This window comes from Lygodium microphyllum, chromosome 7, assembly GCF_053477565.2.
Source record: "Lygodium microphyllum isolate KBCC chromosome 7, Lygodium_microphyllum_v1.1.10, whole genome shotgun sequence".
Classification (NCBI taxonomy): domain Eukaryota; kingdom Viridiplantae; phylum Streptophyta; class Polypodiopsida; order Schizaeales; family Lygodiaceae; genus Lygodium; species Lygodium microphyllum.
This window is the reverse complement of record NC_141141.1, coordinates 57,889,601-57,913,425: the sequence shown is the minus strand read 5'-3', so window position 1 is coordinate 57,913,425 and position 23,825 is coordinate 57,889,601. Positions and strand designations below refer to the sequence as shown.

General features: G+C 41.2%; 1 protein-coding gene across 1 annotated transcript; it reads right to left on the bottom strand.

Moving 5' to 3' along the window:
* Window positions 1-22,371: 22,371 nt before the first annotated feature.
* Window positions 22,372-23,426, bottom strand: LOC148033484 (uncharacterized). The gene has a single exon (XM_087681419.1). The coding sequence runs from the start codon at window positions 23,339-23,341 to the stop codon at window positions 22,910-22,912; it is 432 nt and encodes a 143-aa protein (XP_087537545.1). The 5' UTR covers window positions 23,342-23,426; the 3' UTR covers window positions 22,372-22,909.
* Window positions 23,427-23,825: the final 399 nt, after the last annotated feature.

Sequence of the window (23,825 nt, the reverse complement as noted above, 5' to 3'; positions counted from 1 at the left end):
GGCAAAGAAACATTTGGGACTCTAACTTAAATGCCTAGACTTCATTCTGTAACTCACTACTATACGAGAGGAATAATCCTACCTCCATGCCCTATCGGTAGAGAATTGGAGTTGATTTCAACCAAGAGGTGCATGGTAGGTACGATTTTCCTAAGATCTACAATGTAAATGTTGCACAGCTCAGGAAGCCAGGGAGTGACGAGAGCTCAAGGGAGTTGGCTATGGCTGCCGGGATGGAGACCCAATGCGAGTAGGGAGTCGATTGGAAGCTAAGAATGCCACGAGCCAAGCTCAAGAGTTGGGAAGCCGTGCTCTGATGCCAGTTGAAAGATAAGAAGGATCGAAGCTTGCACACGAGAGCTATGGCGGGAGAGCAAGAGCAAGAAAAAGAGAGACAAGAAATGGGAACTCCAATAACCACAATGTGTGGCCGGGCCTTCCTTTATTCAAATTGTCGCTAAAAGAATAAAGAATAAGTGACTGTGACAAGTGCCCGCCACCTGCAGTATGCAGTGGCGGGTACTGTCAATGTAGTAATACACGGGTGGCTAGGCGGAGGCGCCTTTATCCCAACACTAAGATCATACAACATCTTGTCTTTTATTTTGCTTGCTTTGTCACTCTTTACTTTGCTTGCAGCCTCTTTGACTTTCACTTTGCTATTCTTGTCCATGTCTCCCTCAAGCAAAGGTATCATCATTTTGAAGGCAACAAAAATGTCTTCAAGGTCTTCAAATAAGATAATTGATTGCTCTTTTATCTAGAGAGCTCCATGTCTTCCTGCAAGTAGGTCAACCAAGTCTTGCATGTAGTGTAAGTGAGCAACAATAATTGTGTCACTTTTCATGAGAAGCATCCTCATAAAAGACTTGATTTTGGACATTTCGATGATGGAAATCATCTTCAAATAATTGAGAATATCCATAAAAAAGAGTTATACTTCAATGTGTCAAGAGACATAAGCAAAATAGTATCAAGAGATACTAGCTTGATATCATGCTTGATGTTGCCTGATTTCAGGTGGTCTGCTTGAATTCAGGTGGGTTGCTGTAAATCTTCTTCCTGAGGTTTGACTTTGTTGGAAACTTCAAATCTGAGTGGTAAGAACTTGGTTCAACTGGCACGAGTGAGAAAATGTAGTGTTTTATGAGCTTCAACCCAAATGGCTATGGAGAACTGAGAGTTAAGATATCTGGCTGACTGGTTTTTCCCAGATTATAGTAGCTACAGTAGAGCATTTGGGCTCAAAACTTGTCACGAGGAAGCTCATATGATGGGCTTCAAATGCCCTACAAATGTAGGGTGAATCTCAACATAGAGGCGCAGATCCAGTCATATGTCAGGACGCAGGTGCAAACAGGGCAGCAAACTCCAATTTCTGTAATGCTGGAGCTGTAGACCACCAATGTTTGTGTTTGAAGTGCCAAGAGTAAGAAACTTGAGCAAAGAAAGATATATCCAAAAGGAATCACTAGAAGATATGGCTTTTAGAGAGAGATCTAGAAGCTCCAAGGTGGGTAGGTGCAGTCTGGCTATGGCTACCACAAGGTAATTGTGAGATTCAAGTGAAAAATTGGGGTCATACACTCAAACTGAGCTGGATTGAGATGAAGAAAAGTTGAGAGGAGTGAAAAAAGAGCTAGGCCATGCTCAGTTAAGCTCTGATACCATGCCAAAAATACAGTTCTAGAGCATTGCAGGAGCTATGGAGGATGGAAGATGAATGTCCGTCTTGAAAAATACCTCATGATTTCTCTTGAGTTTTAGAATTTCGTAGTATCCCTAACAATTTCTAGCCTATAAGATGTTCTAATAATTTACGAAGTGAATACTCTAAGATCCCAGTATTTCTTAAGAGACTTATCTTATTTCTATTTAATTCGGATAGAAATTTTTAGAAAAAAACTTGTGGTATCGAAATTGGTGAAGGGTTGTTATCCGTGCTCGCAACTCCCGTGCTCGCAACTCCAATTTTTGCTTCCACGTTAGTAGGATCATTCGTGATTTCTGCTTTGAATTCTTTTTCTTTAGGGCCACGATAGAAATATGATTCATAGAAAAAGAAGAACACAGTAGTAACACCAATTGGCAAGGGTGTAAGACTCTCGATGATGATGATGGATATTGCGGGACTCAATGATGTAGGCCTCGCGGATGGTTCTTCTTGCCTCGTGGAGAGCAATACTTCTCTCTCTCTAGTAGATGAAATAGGGACGAGAGTAGAGGTATGACTTCTAATCGGATTGATAGAATAGGATAAAGTTTTTCAGTGTCTTCTCTTCTTTGATTAAAGTAGAAGAGGATGAGAGACCTTTTGTGTATTCCTTTCCTTGGGTTGAATGGAATGATGTCTCTTTGTCTCACAAAATAGAGTCTCCTCCTTCTTGATTAGCGTCTCGTCCTCATCAAGATTGCTCTTGTTCCCCCTTCTTGGTCATCCCCAAGCCCTCAATTTATAGTTTTGCAGGGGGGTAAAAGAGAGGGCACTTGCTTTTTAGCATTTTTCGATGACATCATTAATGACAAAGAGAGAAAGCTTTCTTTTTAGCATTTTTTAATGACATCATCAATGACAAAGAGAGAGTGCTTTCTTTTAGCACTGTTGATGACATCATTGATGACGTCAGAGAGGGAGCTCCTTTTTTGCAACGCGAAGATAAAAATTTACGAATATATGGGCGAGCACCAAGTGGCGCGTCGTTGAGTAGCTGTGACTCCAAGGTGGCGACCGAGGCATAGACCTTGGTATCTTGGCCTTGGCATACTTGGCAACGGGCTACGAAGACTTTATTGGCGCCGTTGGGACTGCACGCGATAAGCTCCCACTAGCTTGTAGGAAAATCTTCCCGCGAGGTCGCCCATCCCAACAGTGTCGTTACCCAAGTGCACTTAACTGCCAAGTGACTATCCACTAGGCTAGTTCTTTTTGTTGTTCTATACTATAAATATAGTTTTAATAATCTAGTCTTGGGAGGGTCTCCCAAGTCTTTCTTCCATGAATTGGTATATAATACCTCATTAATAATAATTATTATCTTCATAATGAGAGTCAATTTCATAATTAGAGCTACTTTTTTTAATGTGCAACATAAATCAATTTTCTTTGGAATGTATATGCACATTAAAATAAACTAAGTAATGGGGACATTGCATTCTTCCCTCCTTAGAGAAATCGAGATGTCCTCATCTTAAGAGAAACTGGAGATATTCTTTCATATGGGTTACCTCATCAATCCAAGTGGCATCCTCTCTAGGATAATCCTTCCACTGGATGAGATATTTTCTAAGGGTCCTATTCCTAAGGATTCTTTATTTTACATCCAAGATTCTATCAGGTTGAAGTTCAAGTAAACCTAAGCTCGGCATTACAACTTGTTGATCATCAAGAATATGATCACGATTAGGTACATAGGGCTTCAAGAGACTAACATGGAATACATCATGAACTTTTAGGGTTTAAGGAAGTTGCAACTTATAAGCATTAGGTTCAAGAGCATTTATGAGTGTGTAAGGTCCACAGTATCTTGGGCTTAGCTTCTCGAATTTTTCCAAGGATAAAGAACTCCTCTTTGGGCATACACGGATAAAAACCTTGTCCTCTTCTTGGAAGATTCGCTCTTTTCTCCCTAGGTCAGCATAGGCTTTTTGCCGATCCTTGGCAGCTTGTATATCTTGCTTGATGGTTTTGACTTGTTCATCCATCTCTTCAAGCATCTTTTTAGAAGTTGAATCAACCTTCAAGGTAGATTCGGAGAAGTTTAGCGGAGTTAGGCATTCTTGCCCATATAGAGCTTGAAATGGGGTCATCTGAATGTCTGATGATAGGACGCATTGTAAGCAAATTCCACCAAAGGTAGATACTATATCCACCGTCTGGGTTCTTTGCAATAGTATGCCCTAAGTATGTCTTCAATGACCTAATTTATACGCTCTGCCCATCAGTTTGAGGGTGATAAGCTGTACTAAAACAAAGATGTGTACCGAAAGCTTCAAATAATCCCTTCAAAAAATACAAAGTGAATAGAGAATCACGATAATTCTCTTTGGCAGTCCGTGAAATCTAAAGATTTCTTTGACAAATAACCTAGCAATATTTGAGGCCTTGTAGCTTGTTTTGACCAGAATAAGGTGGGTAACCTTAGTCAACATGTCCACAATTACCATGATCGAGTTGTATCCTCCTTGAACTGAGGATAATCCAATTACAAAATCCATACTAAGGAATTCCCATTTTATCTAAGGAATATCAAGTGGTTGTAGCTTTCTTGGCAGATTAACTCGTTTGGTTTTTATTCGTTGGTAACTCAAGCATTCGGTTACGTATTTAAGTACATCACTTTTAAGCTATCATTGGTGAGCTTCTCCTAATGATAGTTTTTCCTAATTGAATTGAGAGTTTTGGTGTAATAAGATCTGAGATACACGCTCGACTTTCTTATATACTTAAAAGATATATGGTGAATATTATGCTGACGCAGAGAGAGAACAAATGAGAGAAAAGAAAGATGTAGAGAGAGAGATAGATAGATAGATAGAGAGATTGACAACACACTAGGGAATGAAAGATGGGCCAGTTCCCCCTGCCCCCTTGTGGAGTTATATTATTGACAAGGAGCAAGCTCCTCTATTACACATAAACTAGTTCTTAACTTGTAGATCTTGGGAACAAAATCACGGTTACTTGCACGGTATACAACCGACTAACACTTGCACAACTTGGAAGTTGGCACCTTTTGATCCTTCTTGAGTCTCTCCTTCTCTCCTACACAATATGTGTAGGGCTTTTCTCTTGGAGCTTGATTTCAATTTTGCAGCACTTGCACCTTCTCTCCTACACAATATGTGTTGGGATCTCCTCTTGGAGCTTGATTTCAATAGAGCTTCCGCAGCACTTGCACCTTCTCTCCTACACAATATGTGTAGGGATTTCCTCTTGGAGCTTGATTTCAGCGAAGCTTCCACAGCACTTGTACCTTCTTTTCTCCTCTTGGAACTTGATCTCATCAGAGCTTCCGCAGCACTTGCTCCTCTTCTCCTCTTGGATGCATGCAAAGTGATGCTTCCTTCACCTCCCCCACACCCAAGGAGAGCCTTCTCTTTTATAGGCGTCAAGAGCTTCTCTTCTTGGAGAGAGACTTGAGTGCCAAGATTGGAAAGGTTGATCTTCATGCAAGATGTGGCTGTTCCAGGACCTAGTCTGCATTACCAATTTCGAAATATCTCTCTGTGCGTTGCTCTTATTGAAAAACTTCCAACACAAAAGTTGTAGATCTTGTTGTTTTCGATAACCTTAATGGGGCCATTTTTAGAGATTGGCTTTCTATCGTGAGATATTTTAAAAATGGATTCACCATTTCTATTTTAAGAAAAGCAGCTTTTTAAACTCTACTCTTAACTTATGGTCCATGGAACCACCTTGAACCATAGATAAGGAGAGTTCATTAGATTGCCTTGGGTCTCAACCTTAAGATTGACTTCCCACAAAATCTTGTCTCATCTTAGACCTTAGAAAGTAAATATCACTTCTCTCCTCACTTCTAGAGGATCACATCTCTCGTCTTTCTTAGTGAGAGAATTACCTCTCTCATTTTTCTTAGTGAAAGAATTACTTCTCTTCTTAATTTCTTAAGAGAAAAAAGACCTTAAACCTTGACTTGTAAGGGAGAGGATCATCCCAAATGAATGCCATGCTCATTACACACAAATAAACGTTCATAGGAGTCTCTGGATGCACACATAAATACATATACACAATGCTAATGCACTTCCTCTTCTTAGAACTCAATCCATCTTCATTTATGTGTAAGTCGTTGCTTCTTGTGTGTACACTCTTACACTTGACAGATACTTCCTTCCCCCTTCATAACTTGCATTGCATGTATCAAATATCCCTGTCACAATGCTCTGATCACCCCATTAAGTGATACACTAGGAATACTAGTCTCTAAATGGTCTCATGGCCATGCTAGATCATCATCAACACTTAAAGAAAAGTGAGCCATTAGTTTATTGATATAAATTTACTAAATAGAGAAAGTGTAATAAGCAATCAATTTAGTGACATTCCTCTAGCTTCTAAACAGTTGACCTCAACTATAGAGGGGATAGATAGTCCTTAAGAAGATCTGGAAAGTCTTGTAATTCTCTCTCAGTCATAAACTGAGTGTCCAATGGGGGATAATTCTTAAACTTAACCAGATACTTTCATAATACCTTACCTGATCTTAGAATATTGTCCTAATAGTGTAAAATTCTTTCACGCACAAGGAACTCTTCTGTTTCTTCTATGTCAGGTGAATCTTCCTTGATTGGTTCCATCGGAGGTTCTCCAATATAGGGACGTAGGAAACTTATATGGAAAGCATTATGAATGTTCCAATGACTTGGTAGATCCAAACAAAAAGTCACATCGTTTATCTTATCTGTGATCTTGAAAGAGCCATAATAGCGATTAGAAAGCTTAACCGCTTTACCCTTTTGACCTTTCTACTTCTTCAAGTGAGCCTTCTCAAACTTAAGAAGAACATATTGTCCCAACTTGAGATCTAACTTATAACCCTTTTGACCTTTCTACTTCTTCAAGTGAGCCTTCTCAAACTTAAGAAGAACATATTATCCCAACTTGAGATCTAACTTATGACGATGCGTATCAGCTTCACGTTTATGCTTCTCTTGTGTCCTTTGGATAACAGCTTTTACTTGAGTGAAAGCTGTATCAATGTCTCTAACAAACTCATCTATTGCTGCAAAGATCTTGTCCTTTGTAAGAAGAATGGGTGGTAAATGAGGCTTACCATAGATGATCTCAAAGGGTGCCTTACCAGTACTAGAATGCATCTTATTATTATATGCGAACTCTATTAAAGGCAAATACTTTTCCCATTCTCTTTGATTATCAAAGACACAGGATTTCAAAAGGTCCAGAACAGTAGAATTAGCACTTTCACTCTACCCATCCATTTGAGGATGATAAGAGGATAAAAACTTTAACTGAGTCTCGAGGTTCTCAAAGAGAGCTTGCCAAAAGAGGCTGGTCATGTGGGGATCTCGATCACTTATAATGGACTTAGGCATGCCATGATGCTTGAAAATATGAGCAATGAACAGCTTAGCCATATGATTGGCTTTGATTGTCTTTCGCACAGGTATAAAGTGAGCTTGCTTATTGAATCTATCAATGATAGTCCAAATTGCATTGTTGCCTGCTTGTGTGCGAGGAAGCTCCATGATAAAGTCCATGGCTATAGTTTCCCAAGGCTCATTGGGAATAGGAAATGGCTTTAGTAGACCATGGGTTTATGCCTATCATACTTTACTTTTCAGCATATCTTACACTCGTGGACATGTCTTTCAATGTCAGCTCTAAGAGTGGGTCAAAAGAAATATATTTCCAATGCTTGAGTAGTGGGTAGAATACCCCTATGTCCAACATATGGAGATGCATGTGTTTCATCCATTCCCTTATATTGCAATGGTAATGCTACACAAATTGCTTGATGATGATACAAATAACCATCTCAAATCGAGTAAGGTGTAATTGACATAACCTGAGTTAAGATGATCCCATATGGTTGAGAAGTCGCAATTAGTTGCATACATTTTGAGTAAATCCATGAACTCATTATGCTAAATAGTTGTGATTGCATTCACTCGAGGACGCCGTGATAGAGCATCTGCTACCACATTCTTAGTTTCAGATGTGTGAAAGATTTGGAAGTGAAACATAGATAAGAAATTTTCCCAACGCATATATTTCTTTGCGAGCTTCTTCTGAGTGAGAAAGTATCTTAGACTTTGGTGATTTGTTTTAATAACAAAATCTGCACCAAGTAAATAGTATTTCCATACTTGAAGAGCATGCACCACTGCCATAAGCTCTTTCTCATATACTAGAGCATGTAGCTCATGGTCCTTGAGGCATGGGCTCTCAAATGCTACTGTAAGACTGGAGAGAAGTATGGAGAAGAGCTAGGTTGAACTAACCCTTTTTCCAATAGTTTGTTTACTTATTTTAGGATCTCCTCTTGCTGACTTGCACTTACTCGGTAAGGCGATTGGTTAGGTGGTGAACTGCCTGGGAGAAGATCAATTGTGTGATCTTCCGGGTGCTTAGGAGGTAACTCTCCTAGGAGTGAATCACCAAACCAATCTTCATATTGTTTAACAAAATCATGTCTGGCTTGATCAATTAAAGAGAGGGGTTCTTTTAAAGTTTGAGACTTAGAAGCATTAGTTGGTATTGTGTGTTCACTAGAGGCATCAAGTGCCCTTGAATCATTAGCTTTTTTTTACTCTCTCACAAAAATCGTGTACGTAAAAATAGCTTTCTTCATTTCTTTAGAAATGCTAACATGACTAACCATTTGCACAGACCAATCTCCAGCATTAGTAATGCATACTATGTTTCAACCCTTGAATTGAAATGCAAGGGTCTTCTTAACAAAATCAGGAAGAGATCTAATCTTGTAATGCCAAGGCATACCTAAGATAACATCATGATTACCAATGGGTGCAAGTAGAAGATATTCTTGGCCACGGTAATCCCCAATTCTAAGATTCAACTTCCCCTGGATTAGGAGTAGAATTGGTTGTAAGTCCTTCAAATGCCGAACCTGATCCAATTGGTATTCCCAATTGATCCGGTGGAATTTATAGTCTTTCAACAGTATCTGTTGACACAAAATTATCTGTGGATCCTGAATCAAAGAGTATCAAAACTCGTTGATTGTTGAGTATTCCCCAATCCTTTAAGAGTTGTCTCTTCTTCTCATTGACTGAGTATTAGCTTACACATCCGGAATAGAATTTGAGGATGGCAGAGGAGGATCTTTAACCACATTTTCTTCCTTCCTTTTGTGAGGACAATCAGGCTTCATATGCCCTAACTCACCACAAAGAAAGCACCTTCCCTCCTCTTTGTACTTCTGTATCTCAGAGGGTGAGAGATACTTGCGCTTCTTCTTGTTACCCTCAAGCTTTGAATATTGGTCATGGGTAGAGGTAGATCTTCTTCGATTGGTCCTGTCTCTTGGTTGATCATAGAGCTGCTCTAGCTTTATAAGAACTCATCTCCAACTTTCGAGATATAATAGGTGTATGCAAACTTTCAGCTATGATGGCAGACTCCATCATGTGAGATAAGGTTTCATGTGGATACACCTTCATGGTTCTGTGTAAATGAGGAAGTAGGCCAGCTCCAAACTTCCTTTTCTTCTCTTCATCGCTGATCTCCATGAAAGGAGTAACCTTGAGAAGAGTAGACCAAAACTTGTTCACATAACTAGTGATCTTCTCATGCTCTTTTTGGCCTAGCCAATCCCACTCCTTCTTGACATCATTCTCAAAATCAGGAGGCAAGAACTGAGCATAAAACCTCTGCTTGAACTTTTTCCAAGTCTTAGGTTTCCTTCCCTTAAACATGAGAGTCAACCACCAATTGCTACCGGTGTCTTTCAAGTGCATGCCTACATGCTTGAGCTTGAACTTTTCTGAGAAATTACCATCAGAAAAAGCAACTTCAAATTGCCTAACAAAGGCTAACGCCTTAGCAAGATCTCTCTTACCATAGTAAGACACAAAATTTATGTCCTTATCCCCAGACTTAAAAGTCTTAGTCTTCTTAAGCTTGCTCCTCTAATGGTCCCTCTTTGTCCGTTTGCAGATTGCATGAGACTTAAAACCAAGAGAGTAAGAACTAGAAGATGAGGAGGAGGAGGAGGAGGAACTTTAGTAATTAGGGGATTGGCTGGTTGTTGAGGGAGATGAATCCCTCTTCATTCGCCTCACTCGAGGTGAGGTTTTTTTACTCTTCTTAACTCAAAAGTCCTTCCTTCTAGGAAGCTTCTCAGCAATTGGATGCTTTGCACCTTCACCATCAATCGGTGCAATGGTGTTTCCTCCAATATCACCATCTTTTGGAGAATTCGATCCTTCATAACTAGCTTCTTCCCTTGCCATTAAGCTATCAATCAATTGACATACTTTGGGAATCTCCAACAAGATACGATACTCTGTCAATTGAGCCTGTAATTGCTCACTTGTAGGCACTTCATCAATTGCCATCTTTACCTTCTTCTTGCAAGGATCGCCTTTACTTTGAGAAAAGTAAAGAGACCTAATCCGATACCACTGTTTTAAGATCCGAGATACACGCTCGACTTTCTTATATACTTAAAAGATATATGGTGAATATTATGCTAGCACAGAGAGAGAACAGATGAGAGAAAAAAAAGATGTAGAGAGAGAGAGAGAGAGAGAGAGATTGACAACACACTAGGGACTGGAAGATGGGCCAATCCCCCACCCTTGTGGAGTTACATTATTGACAAGGAGCAAGCTTCTCTATTACACATAAACCAGTTCTTAACTTGTAAATCTTGGGAACAAGATCATGGTTCCTTGCACAGTATACAACTGGCAAACAATTGCACAACTTGAAAGTTGGCACCTTTTGATCCTTCTTGAGTCTCTCCTTCTCTCCTACACAATATGTATAGGGCTTTCCTCTTGGAGCTTGATTTCAGCAGAGCTTCCGCAACACTTGCACCTTCTCTCCTACACAATATATGTAGGGATCTCCTCTTGGAGCTTGATTTCAGTAGAGCTTCCGCAACACTTACACCTTCTTTTCTCATCTTGAAACTTGATTTCAGTAGAGCTTCTGCAACACTTGCTCCTTCTCTTCTTCTCTTGGATGCATGCAAAGTGATGCTTCCTTCACCTCCCCCACACCCAAGGAGAGCCTCCTCTTTTATAGGCTTCAAAAGCTTCGCTTCTTGGAGAGAGCCTTGAGTGCCAAGATTGGAAAGGTTGATATTCATGCAAGATGTGGTTGTTCCAGGACCTACTCTGTAGCACCAATTTCGAAATATCTCTCTATGCGTTGCTCGGATTTTTGGAAAAATGTCCAACACAAAAGTTGTAGATCTCGTTGTTTTTTATAATCCCCCCAAACCGTTTTTAGAGATCGGATTTCTATCGTGAGATATTTTAAAAATGGATTCACCATGTCTATTTTAAGAAAAGCAGATTTTTAAACTCTACTATTAACTTATGGTCCATGCAACCACCTTGAGCCATAGATAAGGAGAGTTCATTAGGTTGCCTTAGGTCTCAACCTTAAGATTGACTTCCCACAAAAGCTTGTCTCATCTTAGACCTTAGAAAGAGAATATACTTCTCTCCTCACTTCTAGAGGATCACGTCTCTCGTCTTTCTTGGTGAGAGAATCTCTCTCATTTTTCTTAGTGAAAGAATTACTTCTCTTCTTAATTCATTAAGAGAGAAAATACCTTAAACCTTGACTTGTAAGGGAGAGGATAACCCCAAATGAATGCAATGCTCATTACACATAAATAAAAGTTTCCAAGCATCCCCCGATGCACACATAAATACATATACACAATGCTAATGCACTTCCTCTTCTTAGAACTCAATCCATCTTCATTTGTGTGTAAGTCCTTGGTTCTTGTGTACACTCTTACACTTGGCAGACACTTCCCTCCCCCTTCATAACTTGTACTACCTGTACCAAATATCCCCGTCACAGTACTTTGATCACATCATCAAGTGATGCACTAGGAATACTGGTCTCTAAATGGTCTCATGGTCATGCGAGATCATCATCAACACTTAAAGAAAAGTGAGTCATTAGTTTATTGATATAAATTTACTAAATAGAGAATGAGTAATAAGCAATCAATTTAGTGGCATTTGGCATAGCCAAGATGTCTTAAAAATGGAAAATCATGAGCTTCCCATAGTATCTTCTTCTTAAGTTCTTGACTTGAAGGAATACATAATCTTGTCTTGAAGTAGACAAGTCCTTCGTCAACAGAGAAATTAAGATACTTTGTCTTAAGCTTAGAATTTTGTTCTTTATTCTGAATTTCCTTCAACATTAATTGATATTTGGGATCATTATTTGCATTCTCCTTGGCTAGCCCGATGATGGGATTGTTAGGCATTGATATCATTGTAGTTAGTGTTTGAGCTCTAGGAGGTTATTTTGAGATAAGTGTATTGAGAAATGATTTGCAGCTTAAAGCATCTACAACTACATTCTCTTTGTCTAGTCTATATTTGATCTCAAAATCATATTCTTGCAAGACTTTGATCCACCGATGTTGCCTCATATTTAGATCTGGTTGAGTGAATATCCATTTAAGACTTTTATGGTCAATTACTAGTGAGAATTTCTTCCCAAGTAGATAGTATCTCCATAACTTAAGAGCATGGATAATTGCAACTAATTCCAAATCATGAGTAGCATAATTTCTCTCATGAGTCTTCAATTTTTTGGAGGAATATGCTACTGGATGTCCTTCCTACATGAGTACGCATCCCAAGGCAAGAAAACTCGCATCAGTCACCATTTCTAATTCTTTGCTAAGATCGAGTAGCGGTTGTTGGAGTTCCCACTTTTGAGTCTCTCTCTCTCTCTCGGCTCTTACTCTCCATCCACCATAGCTCTCACTGCCAAGCTTTTTCCTCCTAGTTCTACTTCCCTTTCAACTGGTATTAGAGCGAAGGCATTGGAGCTTGCCCGGCATTCTCTTTAGCCCGGATTTGAAGAGCTTCAATGGCATCCATGGCACCTTCATTTGCAGGTATGTTTTGATCTCCCGCCTCCTCCTCGAGCTTCCGAACCTTCAACGGCTTCTTCCCAAGCTACCTCAGAGCCCCCTTGTCATTGCCAAGTGCTCCCGAGGGTTGTAGGAGATCCCCCAGCCCCCAAGAGTAGCCAGCACAAAAGGCGACGCATTTTTAGGGGGCTGGGCTGATCCCCTCCTGGCATTTCCAGCTCCTCCCCCGGCTTCCCGGCATTGTTTGCAACCTTCCCGACATTCTTCAAACTCCCCGGCATTGGATCTTGGCTCCCAGTGATCAATTCGAGTGCTTCCCCCTTCAGCCCTTTGCTGTATACACAATCCCAAGACTGTCAAAACAGGGCATCACTTGATATTTACTGTTTAATGGTTCTTGGCATTGCCCGTTTGATGCCTATTGATGCCCGGTGATGCCCGGATGTTATGGGATGCTATCTCTATGCTTTGGGACTGATTTGGAGCAGATTTGAGCACTGTTTGAGCTTCATATAACAGTAAATTGTTGCTTGTAATATAGTGGACTGAAGCTCATTTACTTGGTGTATGCATTGGTTCATGGATAGAGGGTGCTCACTGAAGGTTTGAATGATCATATCGATGTATTTGGAGATTGTCAAATGCTTCTTCTTGGTTCTGGAATGCTTTTGAGATTGTATTAAGCTCTGACTTGGTTGTTATTCACTGGCATTTAGCTTCAGTTGGCATGCTTTGGACCGGTCTATGCCTATTGTCACTGCTTGACATTTAGGCTTCCTGCATTTACGCTTTGGTCAGATATGGATGCCACTTGGTTTGCCCATGCTTGACAATTACTTAAAGCTTCATCTTCCAATGTATTTGAAAATTTTAGATCCGTTGGGCATTACATTTGGTTGTTAGTTACATGCTCTTTGGATACTTTCCGACTTATGCTTTACAGGTCTGAGATAGCTTGGGATTTATGCTCCGGATGTACCCTACTGGGATTTGGCATGTCTGATGCTATGTATTTGATGTATTACAGTGTTTCTTGCTCTCTTTGCATCTGACTGCACTTCTATGGGAGCCTCTTGGTATATTCAGATGTACACATAGTCTTATTTACAGATGAGCTTGAGCTTGTGGGATAGTTACATGCATTTGCTCTCTTGAGAGCTTTATGTCTACAATCTGTCTGTGGTGGGCTGATTTGATACGACTATTGGGACAGACACCTATCTCTATCATACGTTTGTCAGTTTTGTATGCATCTTGGATGGTTATGTATTGAGCTTCTTGCTCTATCAGTTGTGCTTGTGCTCAGTCTCTTCTCTTACCTCGAGACCCATTACATGCATAACTTCTGGACCTATGAGATGTCTCTTGCCTAACAGGTTATTGGTTTGGCAGTTCTTCGTACCCTCTTGCCCCTGGAAACTCACTGTTGGATGTATCTTGTTACCTGGCAGTTGCAGTGACATATGTATCAGTGATTGCTTCATTTTGGGACAATTTTACATATTGCTGTCATTTATTACAACAAGCTGAAATTTGCAGATTTTGAGTACTTCTATGAGAGTAATGCTTTCTATTTGATGTTACCTTGGTCATATTTGGTGGACAGGTGCTTCTCTTGGTGAAATCTACTCTTTCAACCAATTTTAGCAGTGGTTTTAGTGCATTTTTTGCTAATTACAGCAACCTGCAATTTTACTGTTTTGCATTTATTTGAGACAGTATGGCTGGTCATTTGAAAGATAAGACTCTCTTTAACATTGCCAAGTTGGATGGTACCAACTATGGGTATTGGAAGTCCCAAATATGGCAGGTTTTGGTACAGAAATTACAGATTAAACCCTTGCATTTCAAGGGTGTTAAACCTGAGGATATGGATGATGATGTTTGGATGGAAGTTGATGAGCTATGCAAGTCTACCATTATTTTGTCGCTCTTAGAAGAGGTCCATCATAATGTTGTTGAAGATGAGAGTCAGAGTGCATGGGACTTATGGGAGAAATATCAGGAGCTTTATGCGCAGCATAGTCCTGTGTCACAGATGTATTGGCTAAAGCAGTTAATGGACCTTCGCATGAAGGAGGGGTCATCCCTATCATCTCATTTCAGTCAGTTTCATGCTATCATGAAGAATCTCTTGTCACAGGGTATTAAGTTCAACGATAACTTGCACCCGTTATTTCTGCTTGGCACCCTTTCTGAATCATGGGATATATTCCGTACTGCCATATGCACGAACAAGCTTGATGGGCTAAAGTAGTTAATGGACCTTCGCATGAAGGAGGGGTCATCCCTATCATCTCATTTCAATCAGTTTCATGCTATCATGAAGAATCTGTTGTCATAGGATATTGAGTTCAACGATAACTTGCACCCGTTATTTCTGCTTGGCACCCTTTCTGAACCATGGGATATATTCCGTACTGCCATATGCACGAACAAGCTTGATGGGCTGAAAATCAAAGATGTTGAGAGTGCTTTATTGACTGAGGAAATCAACATGAGAAACAATGATGCTTCCTACTCTTGGCAGAAATGGCACGCATGATAATGATCATAAAGGCAGGGACTCTTAGAAGTCCAGGTCGAAGTCACGTAGTCACAGTAAGTCCCATGGATGGAAGTCTGGTCTTACATGTCATTATTGTGGGAAAGCAAGACATATTAGGCCATAGTGCCATAAAATGCGCGATGATAAGCGCAAGGAAAAAGGAAAAGATAAAGTGTAGGAAAAGTCTTCTGAGCACAGCATAGTACCCACAAAGTCTAGTGTGAAGATAGAAGAGGTTAATGTCACACAAGCCACTGATGTAGATGACAATTACATGCTTGCAGCTTCTTCATGCAATGCCTTACAGATTTCTGAGATACACTCTATGTATGCGCAGTGCTGGCTCTTGGACTTAGGTGCGTCATTTCATGTGACACCCTGTAGAGATTGGTTTCATACCTATCATACTATGTCTAGTTCTGTGCGCCTTGGTCATGACAAGTCTCTTGACATTGTAGGCATTGGAGATGTTAGGCTACAGTTTCCTTCTGGCAGCTCTTTTTTTTTGCATGATGTACGCCATGTACCTGCATTGACTCGCAGCCTTATGTTAGCTGGACAGTTTGATGATGCAGGGTATTTTGTGTCTTTTGGAGACTCTGCATGGAAGATTACTCGTGGCAGGCTTGTACTTGCAAGAGATGCAAGTCTGGCAGCCTCTATCCCTTACTTGTATCTGGAGCTACATTGGATTATGTTTTTTCTGTGGGTTCTATTCTCCATGTATCCCTTTGGCATGCTCGTTTGGGGTATATGTCTCTTAAAGGAATGAAAATGCTTAGTGCTTTGCAGTATCTTTCGCCTTTTGACTCTTCGCATTTTGATTCTTGTGATCATTGTTTGTATGGCAAGCAGACTAGAAATACGCATAAAAATTCTGGTAAGAAACGCATGGGTGAGCCCTTGGCTCTTATGCACTCAGATGTATGTGGACCCATGCCCTGCCAATCACTTGGTGGGGCAAAGTATTTTGTTACTTACATAGATGATTACTCACGTAAGGTTTGGGCTTATCCCATAAAGAGAAAATCCGATGTCTTAGACACATTTCAGCATTGGCTTGCATTGGCAGAGAACCAGTCTGGAAAAAGGCTTAGATGCCTAAGGTTAGATAATGGGGGTGAGTATATATCACGTGCTTTTGAGCAGTTTTGTGATGAGCGGGGTATTAAGCGTCAGTTGACCACCCCTTACACTCCACCCCAGAATGGTATGGCCAAGCGCATGAACATGACCATTTAGGAAAGGGTCTGTAGCATGCTTAGCCAGGTTGGCTTACCGCAGCACTTTTGGACTGAGGCAGTTACTACTGCAATGCATCTCATTAACCGGTCGCCTAGCAGTGGCATTGACTTTCAGGTTGCAGGGGAGGTATGAGCAGGCAAGCCCCCCTCTTATGATCATTTGCGTGTCTTTGGATGTGAGGCATTCTGCCATGTGCTCAAGGACAAACACAATAAGATGGATCCTAAAAGTGTCAAATGCATTTTCATTGGCTATGGAGATGCAGGAGAGATGGGTTACCGTCTATGGAATCCGCAAGCGTGGAAAGTAATCCGCAGCCATGATGTCATCTTTCATGAGGACAAAATGCATATGCAGCCTGAGAAAGGGATTGAGGTACACACAATTATCTTTCAAGAGGAGCCACCTTCTCCCGTTCAGCTCGCTCCACGGCCAGCTAGACACCGCACAGCATCACCTAATGCTCATGGCCCAGATGTTAGACATACTGATGTTAGACAAGATGTTGGTTAGGTAGCAGAGCTGGATTGAGGCATTCTACTAAAGATAGGTGACCTCCTGACCGTTTTGTGCCCTCTATGGATTATGTCCTAGTTACAGATACAGGAGAGCCTCTCACTTATGATGAGGCTATGCGCAGGGGTGAGTGTCACTCTTAGGAGAGGGCTATGCAGTCTGAGCTTGACTCATTACATAAGAATCACACTTGGGATTTGGTTTCCTTGCCTCAAGGTAAAAAGGCTTTGCCATGCAAGTGGGTATACAAGCTGAAAAGTACCCCTGGACACCCCAAGCTGGCATACAAGGCTTGATTGGTTACTAAGGGTTTTAAGTAGGAGCACGGTGTTGACTTTGATGAAGTCTTTTCTCCTATGGTCAAGATAGCTACCCTACGTTTAGTCTTGGCCTTGGTTGCACAGCTTGACCTGGACTTGTACCAGATGGATGTCAAGACGGCTTTTTTACATGGGGACTTGCATGATGAGATTTACATGGAGCAGCCTAAGGGCTTTGCAGACCCTGGCAGGGAACACCTAGTGTGCAAACTAAAGAAGAGTCTATATGGCTTGAAGTAGGCACCTAGGGAATGGTACCATAAGTTTAATGCATTCATGCAGTCACAGGGCTACAGCCGCAGTGCTATGGATCCGTGCTTGTACACGAAGAAAGCCCGTGATAGTTCTTTATTGATTTTGGTACTCTATGTGGATGGCATGCTTCTAGCCGCGACAGCTCATGAGGAGCTAGATGCTCTTAAGGCTCAGCTCAAGAAGAGCTTTGAGATGCAAGATCTGGGACATGCCTATCATATACTTGGTATGCACATTACGTGCGATAGATCTCAGGGACTACTCTATCTGTCACAAAGGGAGTACATTCATAAAGTCCTTGAGCAGTTCTCAAGCAGGACGTTAAGTCTATTGGATGTCCATTACCTTCTCATGTGAAGGTTTCATAGGTCGATTGTCCCAGATAGATGAGCAGAGGGCCGAAATGGCCAAGTTTCCCTATGCATCAGCCGTGGGCAGTCTTATGTATGCCATGATAGCCACTCGTCCAGATATTGCTTTTGTAGTTGGAATTGTGGCACGTTATATGGCTACGCCTTGCAAGAAACATTGGGATGCCGTGAAGGGTATCATGAGGTACTTGAAGAGCACAGCAGATTTGTGTCTTTGTTATGGCATCCAGGATATATGAGTCATAGGGTACACTGACTCTGATTATGCAGGACATGTAGATAGTAGGAAGTCCACTTCTGGGTATGTGTTCACTTATGCTCAAGGGGCTATCTCTTGGATGTCCAAGGCGCAGAAGTGTACGGCTCTTTCTACTACAGAGGTCGATTATATTGCAACCATAGAGGCTTGCAAGGAGACTATATGGTTAGTTCGTTTGATTGCAGACCTTGGTATGACAGATGTTATGCCTACACTGCATTCAGATTCTATGAGTGTCATTCAGTTGGCCAAGAATCCGGTCTTCCATGCGAAGACAAAACATATTGAGGTGAGATATCACTTCATTTGCGAGGTCGTTGAGGACAGGTCTGTTGACCTTGTCAAGATTCCGACTGAGCAGAATCCTGTAGACTTGCTCAGAAAAGCCTCACTACCGAGCGCTTTGCCTTCCTCAGGAGATTAATGGGCATTGGATGAGATGACGTCTTTTTCCTTATCTTGTTGTACATGTGTATATGTTGTACTGTATTTTCCTTTTTCTCTCTCACTGGGACAGCTTCGCCTTTAAGTGGGAGGTTGTTAGGGATAAAGGCGCATTCGCCTAACTACCCATGTATTACTACACTGACAGTACCCGCCACTGCACACTGCAAGTGGCGGGCGCCCGTTACAATCACTTATTCTTTATTCTTTTAGTAACACTTTGAATAAAGGAAGGCCCGGCCACACATTGTGGTTGTTGGAGTTCCCACTTTTGAGTCTCTCTCTCTCTCTTGGCTCTTGCTCTCTATTCACCATAGCTCTCACCGCCAAGCTTTTTCCTCCTAGGTTCTACTTTCCTTTCAAGTAGGTCGTTAAGGGTGCAGCAATCAAGGCATAATTCTTGATAAAGACTCGATACCATCTTGTTAAACCCAAAAAGCTACAAACTTTGCTTACCGTGGTTGGAGGCGGCCAATTTTGTACATCCTTGACCTTGGCTAAATCTACTAAAATTCCCTCTACTGAAACTATAAACCCTAAATACTCGATTTGCTTCTTAAAGAATGCACATTTCTTCTTCTTAGCATATAGCATGTGAGTCTGCATTGTCTCAAGAGCTTTCGCAGTTCCCTTGATAATCAATGCAGAGATGGAGAGTCCCATCCTTCTTTTTCTAAAATAACACCGAATCTCCCTAAGGTGAGTTACTAGGTCTAATGTATCATTGATCTAAGAGTTGTTTGAGTTGTTCCTTTAGTTTTATGGCTTTCGGAATGGACATTTGATATGGTCGCTTTGCAATTGGTGCAACTCTTGGTACTAGCTCGATTTCGTGGCCGACTTCTCTCTGTGGTGGAAGTTTAGTTAATTCTTCAGGAAATACGTCAGCATATTCCCTAAGCCACAATGGTTCATCTTCGGCTTCTTTATCCAGTTCAGTATTATTTAATTTGATTAAGTATACAGGTAAGTCTTTTCTTAAACCTTTAGTGATTCGAGAGGTTTTCGCTAATTGAATCTTTGGTTTCCCTACTTCTCCTTGTGTGGTCACTTGTTGTCCTACAAGATTCAAGAATGTGACTTGGTCCTTTTCACAATGAATATGACCATCATTGAGAATTAACCAATCCATTCCTAACAGGCACTCATAGTTTCCCAAGTTCATCACTCTGAAATGCATGTTGGTCTGATTGCCACCTAGATTAAACTCCACCTTACTTTGTTGTGTTGAGGAAACTTCTTTTCCATCAGCTAACTCAACTATCAGCCCCCAGGTGCATGCATTATATCTATGCTTAGTTTTCTAGCACACCTTGGTGATATGAATGAATATGTGCTTCCACAATCAATCAAAATTTTAATGGGTTTACTGTTATAAGTTAATGGAGTTTGAATCACTGAGATCTGTCGATTTGGTCCCTTCTTGTTGAGAGAGGCGTGAATTCTCGCTCTCTCCATGTCGGTTTCCAAGGTGAAACCTTCATCATCTTCTACTTCCTTGAGGGTTATGCCAACAACTCTTGACCTTGGGCTCTTTTTGCATAACCCCTAGTTATATTTCTTTTTTGAAACTTATTATTCCAAGGCTTATTGTTTCTTGGTTTGGACTGGAGTTCCTATACAATCGGTCTTGCTCTTATCAATGCATCTTAGAGGTCGGATAAATGCATTGCTTCAAGCCGTTTGTTCATGGGATCATCCAATCTATGGCAAAACTTGGATACTTGCTACGCAATATCCATAAACAATGCATACTTGAGAAGTGTTACAAACTTCGAGTGATAGGCTTTCAATGTCATTCCAAGTTGCTTTAGACTAAAGAAATCATTCATCTTTTGCATGCGGTATGCTCGCAAGAGATACCAACCTCGCACTGCATCCTTTAATATGTCCCAACTAACAAATGCTTCAGAGATTCCTTGGTCTTTATACAATTTTTTCCACCAAATTCGGGCTTCTCTTATTAGCTTCAACTTGTCGATCATTGCTTGATTAGTTGAGGTAATTCCAACAACAATGAAATAATCTTCCATGGACTTGACCCATATTTTTGCTTTAACCTCGACGTTTTTGCATTGGCCATTACTCTAGCATAGCCGTCATACCTTCCCCCCCAAAGATAATTTACAGTTCAAGTTCTGAGACCAAACCATAGGTAAGTCAGCAAATCGCCCTTCTTAGAGTTTCTTTCTAGCGTTTGCTTTTTGGAAAAACCTCTTGGCTAACCAAGATGATCCTTCCATAGGATTGGATTCGTCCGAAATCCAATCCATCCACCCGCTTCCCTCTATGGAAGTTATTAGTTATCTAATTACCTATCACATTACATGAAACATATAATAATAGTTGTCCCAAGGAATTAGAGGCTTGGTACTTGGAATCAACACTTGGAGTTTAAGATATTACAAAAATTTCAAGAAGCCATCCAAATTGAATTTGGGGGCTAGATTTGAACATTCAAAAGATAATTAAGGGCCAACCCCCAAGCAAACCAAAGGGGAAGTTGGTTTGAAGGCTTTGTTGGTTACTATGAACAACAATAGGTATTAAAGATTGAAGGAGATCAAGCTAGATCTTAGTGTACTTCAACCTTTAGCAATACAAGTTAAAGAAACATTGCAAGAGGCACTAGTTTTAGGGCCAATCTAATGTCCAAAATCCAAGACTGTTTGGTAACATTTGCATTTCAATTTATGAGAATTTTATACTTGTTGTAATAAGCTTTCGCTAATCTTCACCTTTAGAGAAGAGCAAAAAAAAAAACCTTGCCAAATGGCTAGGCAGCATCCTCTTGGTACTAAAGATCCCATGGACAGCTGCCAAGAGGGACAATTTAACGTCCTTCCTGAAGATGAAGAAGAAGACTCTAGACAACCACCCTTGCTCTCTAAAACCACTTCTGCCCAGTGAAGGGTGATAGAAGGAGGTTACTGACTAGTGAGGGAATGCACTCCAACCTGACTTTTGCATCTAACAGCACTTGAAGAAAGCTGCTGCTGAAACGGCAGTAGCCTGGTCTCAATCCCTGCTCCATGGCAAATGAACCAAGGTTGAGATGCCTAACAAAGGAGTGGAAGACCTGAGTTATCATCTGAACTTGAGGCCTTCAAACCATGACGAGATCCTTGCCAAGATGAGCTTGCAGCAGGTAATACTAACAAAAGTCTACTGATAATACTATTCAAAACACCAAAAATGTGATGTTACAACAATATACCACAAAGATTTCATAGTACCAGACACAGATTGCTGACATCGGTTGGATCCATAAGTCTGAGCTTGGTTTAGAAGAGGTCCCACAATAGTTGAAAGAGCACAAGCTTTAAGTCAGGTCCAATAAAAAGCACATTGGAGAATACCATTTAATGTGCTGCTCCAGGCAATCTCATGTCAACATGTCTGACCACACAAACAGCTCAGTGAAGTATATTTTCAACCAAGGCACCAACCAATGGAGAAATGTATTCATATAAAGGAACATGAGCTGATTTGTGTCAAACAATGTGATGAAAGAAAGCCCGTACATGATTATGGAAATGCCATAGTACATTGCAGAATACCATTTAATGTGCTGCTCCGGGCAATCTCATGTCAATATGTCTGACCACATAAACAGCTCAGTGAAGTATATTTTCAACCAAGGCACCAACCAATGGAGAAATGTATTCATATAAAGGAACATGAGCTGATTTGTGTCAAACAATGTGATGACAGAAAGTCCGTACATGATTATGGAAATGCCATAGTACATTGCAGAATACCATTTAATGTGCTGCTCCGGGCAAACTCATGTCAATATGTCTGACCACATAAACAGCTCAGTGCAATATATTTTCAACCAAGGCACCAACCAATGGAGATATGTATTCATATAAAGGAACATGAGCTGATTTGTGTCAAACAATGTGATGACAGAAAGTCCGTACATGATTATGGAAATGCCATGGTACATTGCAGAATACCATTTAATGTGCTGCTCCGGGCAATCTCATGTCAATATGTCTGACCACATAAACGGCTCAGTGCAGTATATTTTCAACCAGGCAGCAACCAATAGAGAAATGTATTCATATAAAGGAACATGAGCTGATTTGCCTCAAACACTGTGATGCAGAAAGTCCGTACATGATTATGGAAATGCAATATACAGTGCAGTACAGCCCATTAATGTCATGCCAACAGGCCAAGCATGTAAACAGCACACTGATATCCACATCAGGGAGCTATTAAACTTGTTTCAACACAGGCTGAGCATGAAGAAAGCTCACTGATTTCTGTGTATATAGCATTATCGAGCAAGGCACCAGAAGAAACCTGATGCTTCATGAAAGTAACAGAGGTGTTGGATAGAAACCTGGCGCAATCTGCTACTGCTCCAGCCTCTCTGCAACATCGAAATCATCCTTGGCACCTTTGCGACCAAATGCGATCTCATCCAAGCTCTGCCCTGATCTCCGGTAACGACCACCGGCCTTGACGAATGCAGGGCAAGGCCTGTAGGCCTTGATGGGCCACCATTCAAAGCCAGGAACAACCCCAATTCCTCCCTGTATACGCCCTTCGCCGTTGCAACCCTTCTCAAGGATGTCGCTGCCGCAAGCCTGGCATCCTGTGGAGGATTTGGGCTCTGCAGCCTCCTGGTCAGCAGGCGAGGAACGTGACGCAGAGCCAGAGGAAGAGAGACACAAGCAGGCGAGAGGGAGTCTTTTCCCTGTCGATGGTGGGAAAGGAGAGGCTGGAGCAGGTTCTGTGACCGGAATGGAGAGCCTGCTGCAAGTGAGCATCGACATGCCCACCATGCTTGCTCGATTTATCAACCACTATCCTACAAACGATCACTACCTAATGAAGTTCTGTCACCACACATATTGTTTGCTTTGCTTGTAGACGCGAAAAGATAATGTACTAAGAAATAATAACTCGTATTACAAATTTGAGATCGGGCGATTTTCGCTACAAATTTTCTATGTAGCTAATGGGTTTGTGGCATAGTGGATCACATTATGGGTTGAGTTCTAGGGGTGCGTGGGTTCGATCCCTCCATCTCGCATCCCCTCTGGCATAGTGGATCACAGTGTGGGTTGAGTTCTAGGGGTGCGTGGGTTCGATCCCTCCATCTCGCATCCCCTCTGGCATAGTGGATCACACTGTGGGTTGAGTTCTAGGGGTGCTTGGGTTCGATCCCTCCATCTCGCATCCCCCGAGGGACATTATAAATCTATCCATGTCCTCACCAATTCTCTATCTACTATCGATTAGATGCTCCGCACTTAGGCCACACAA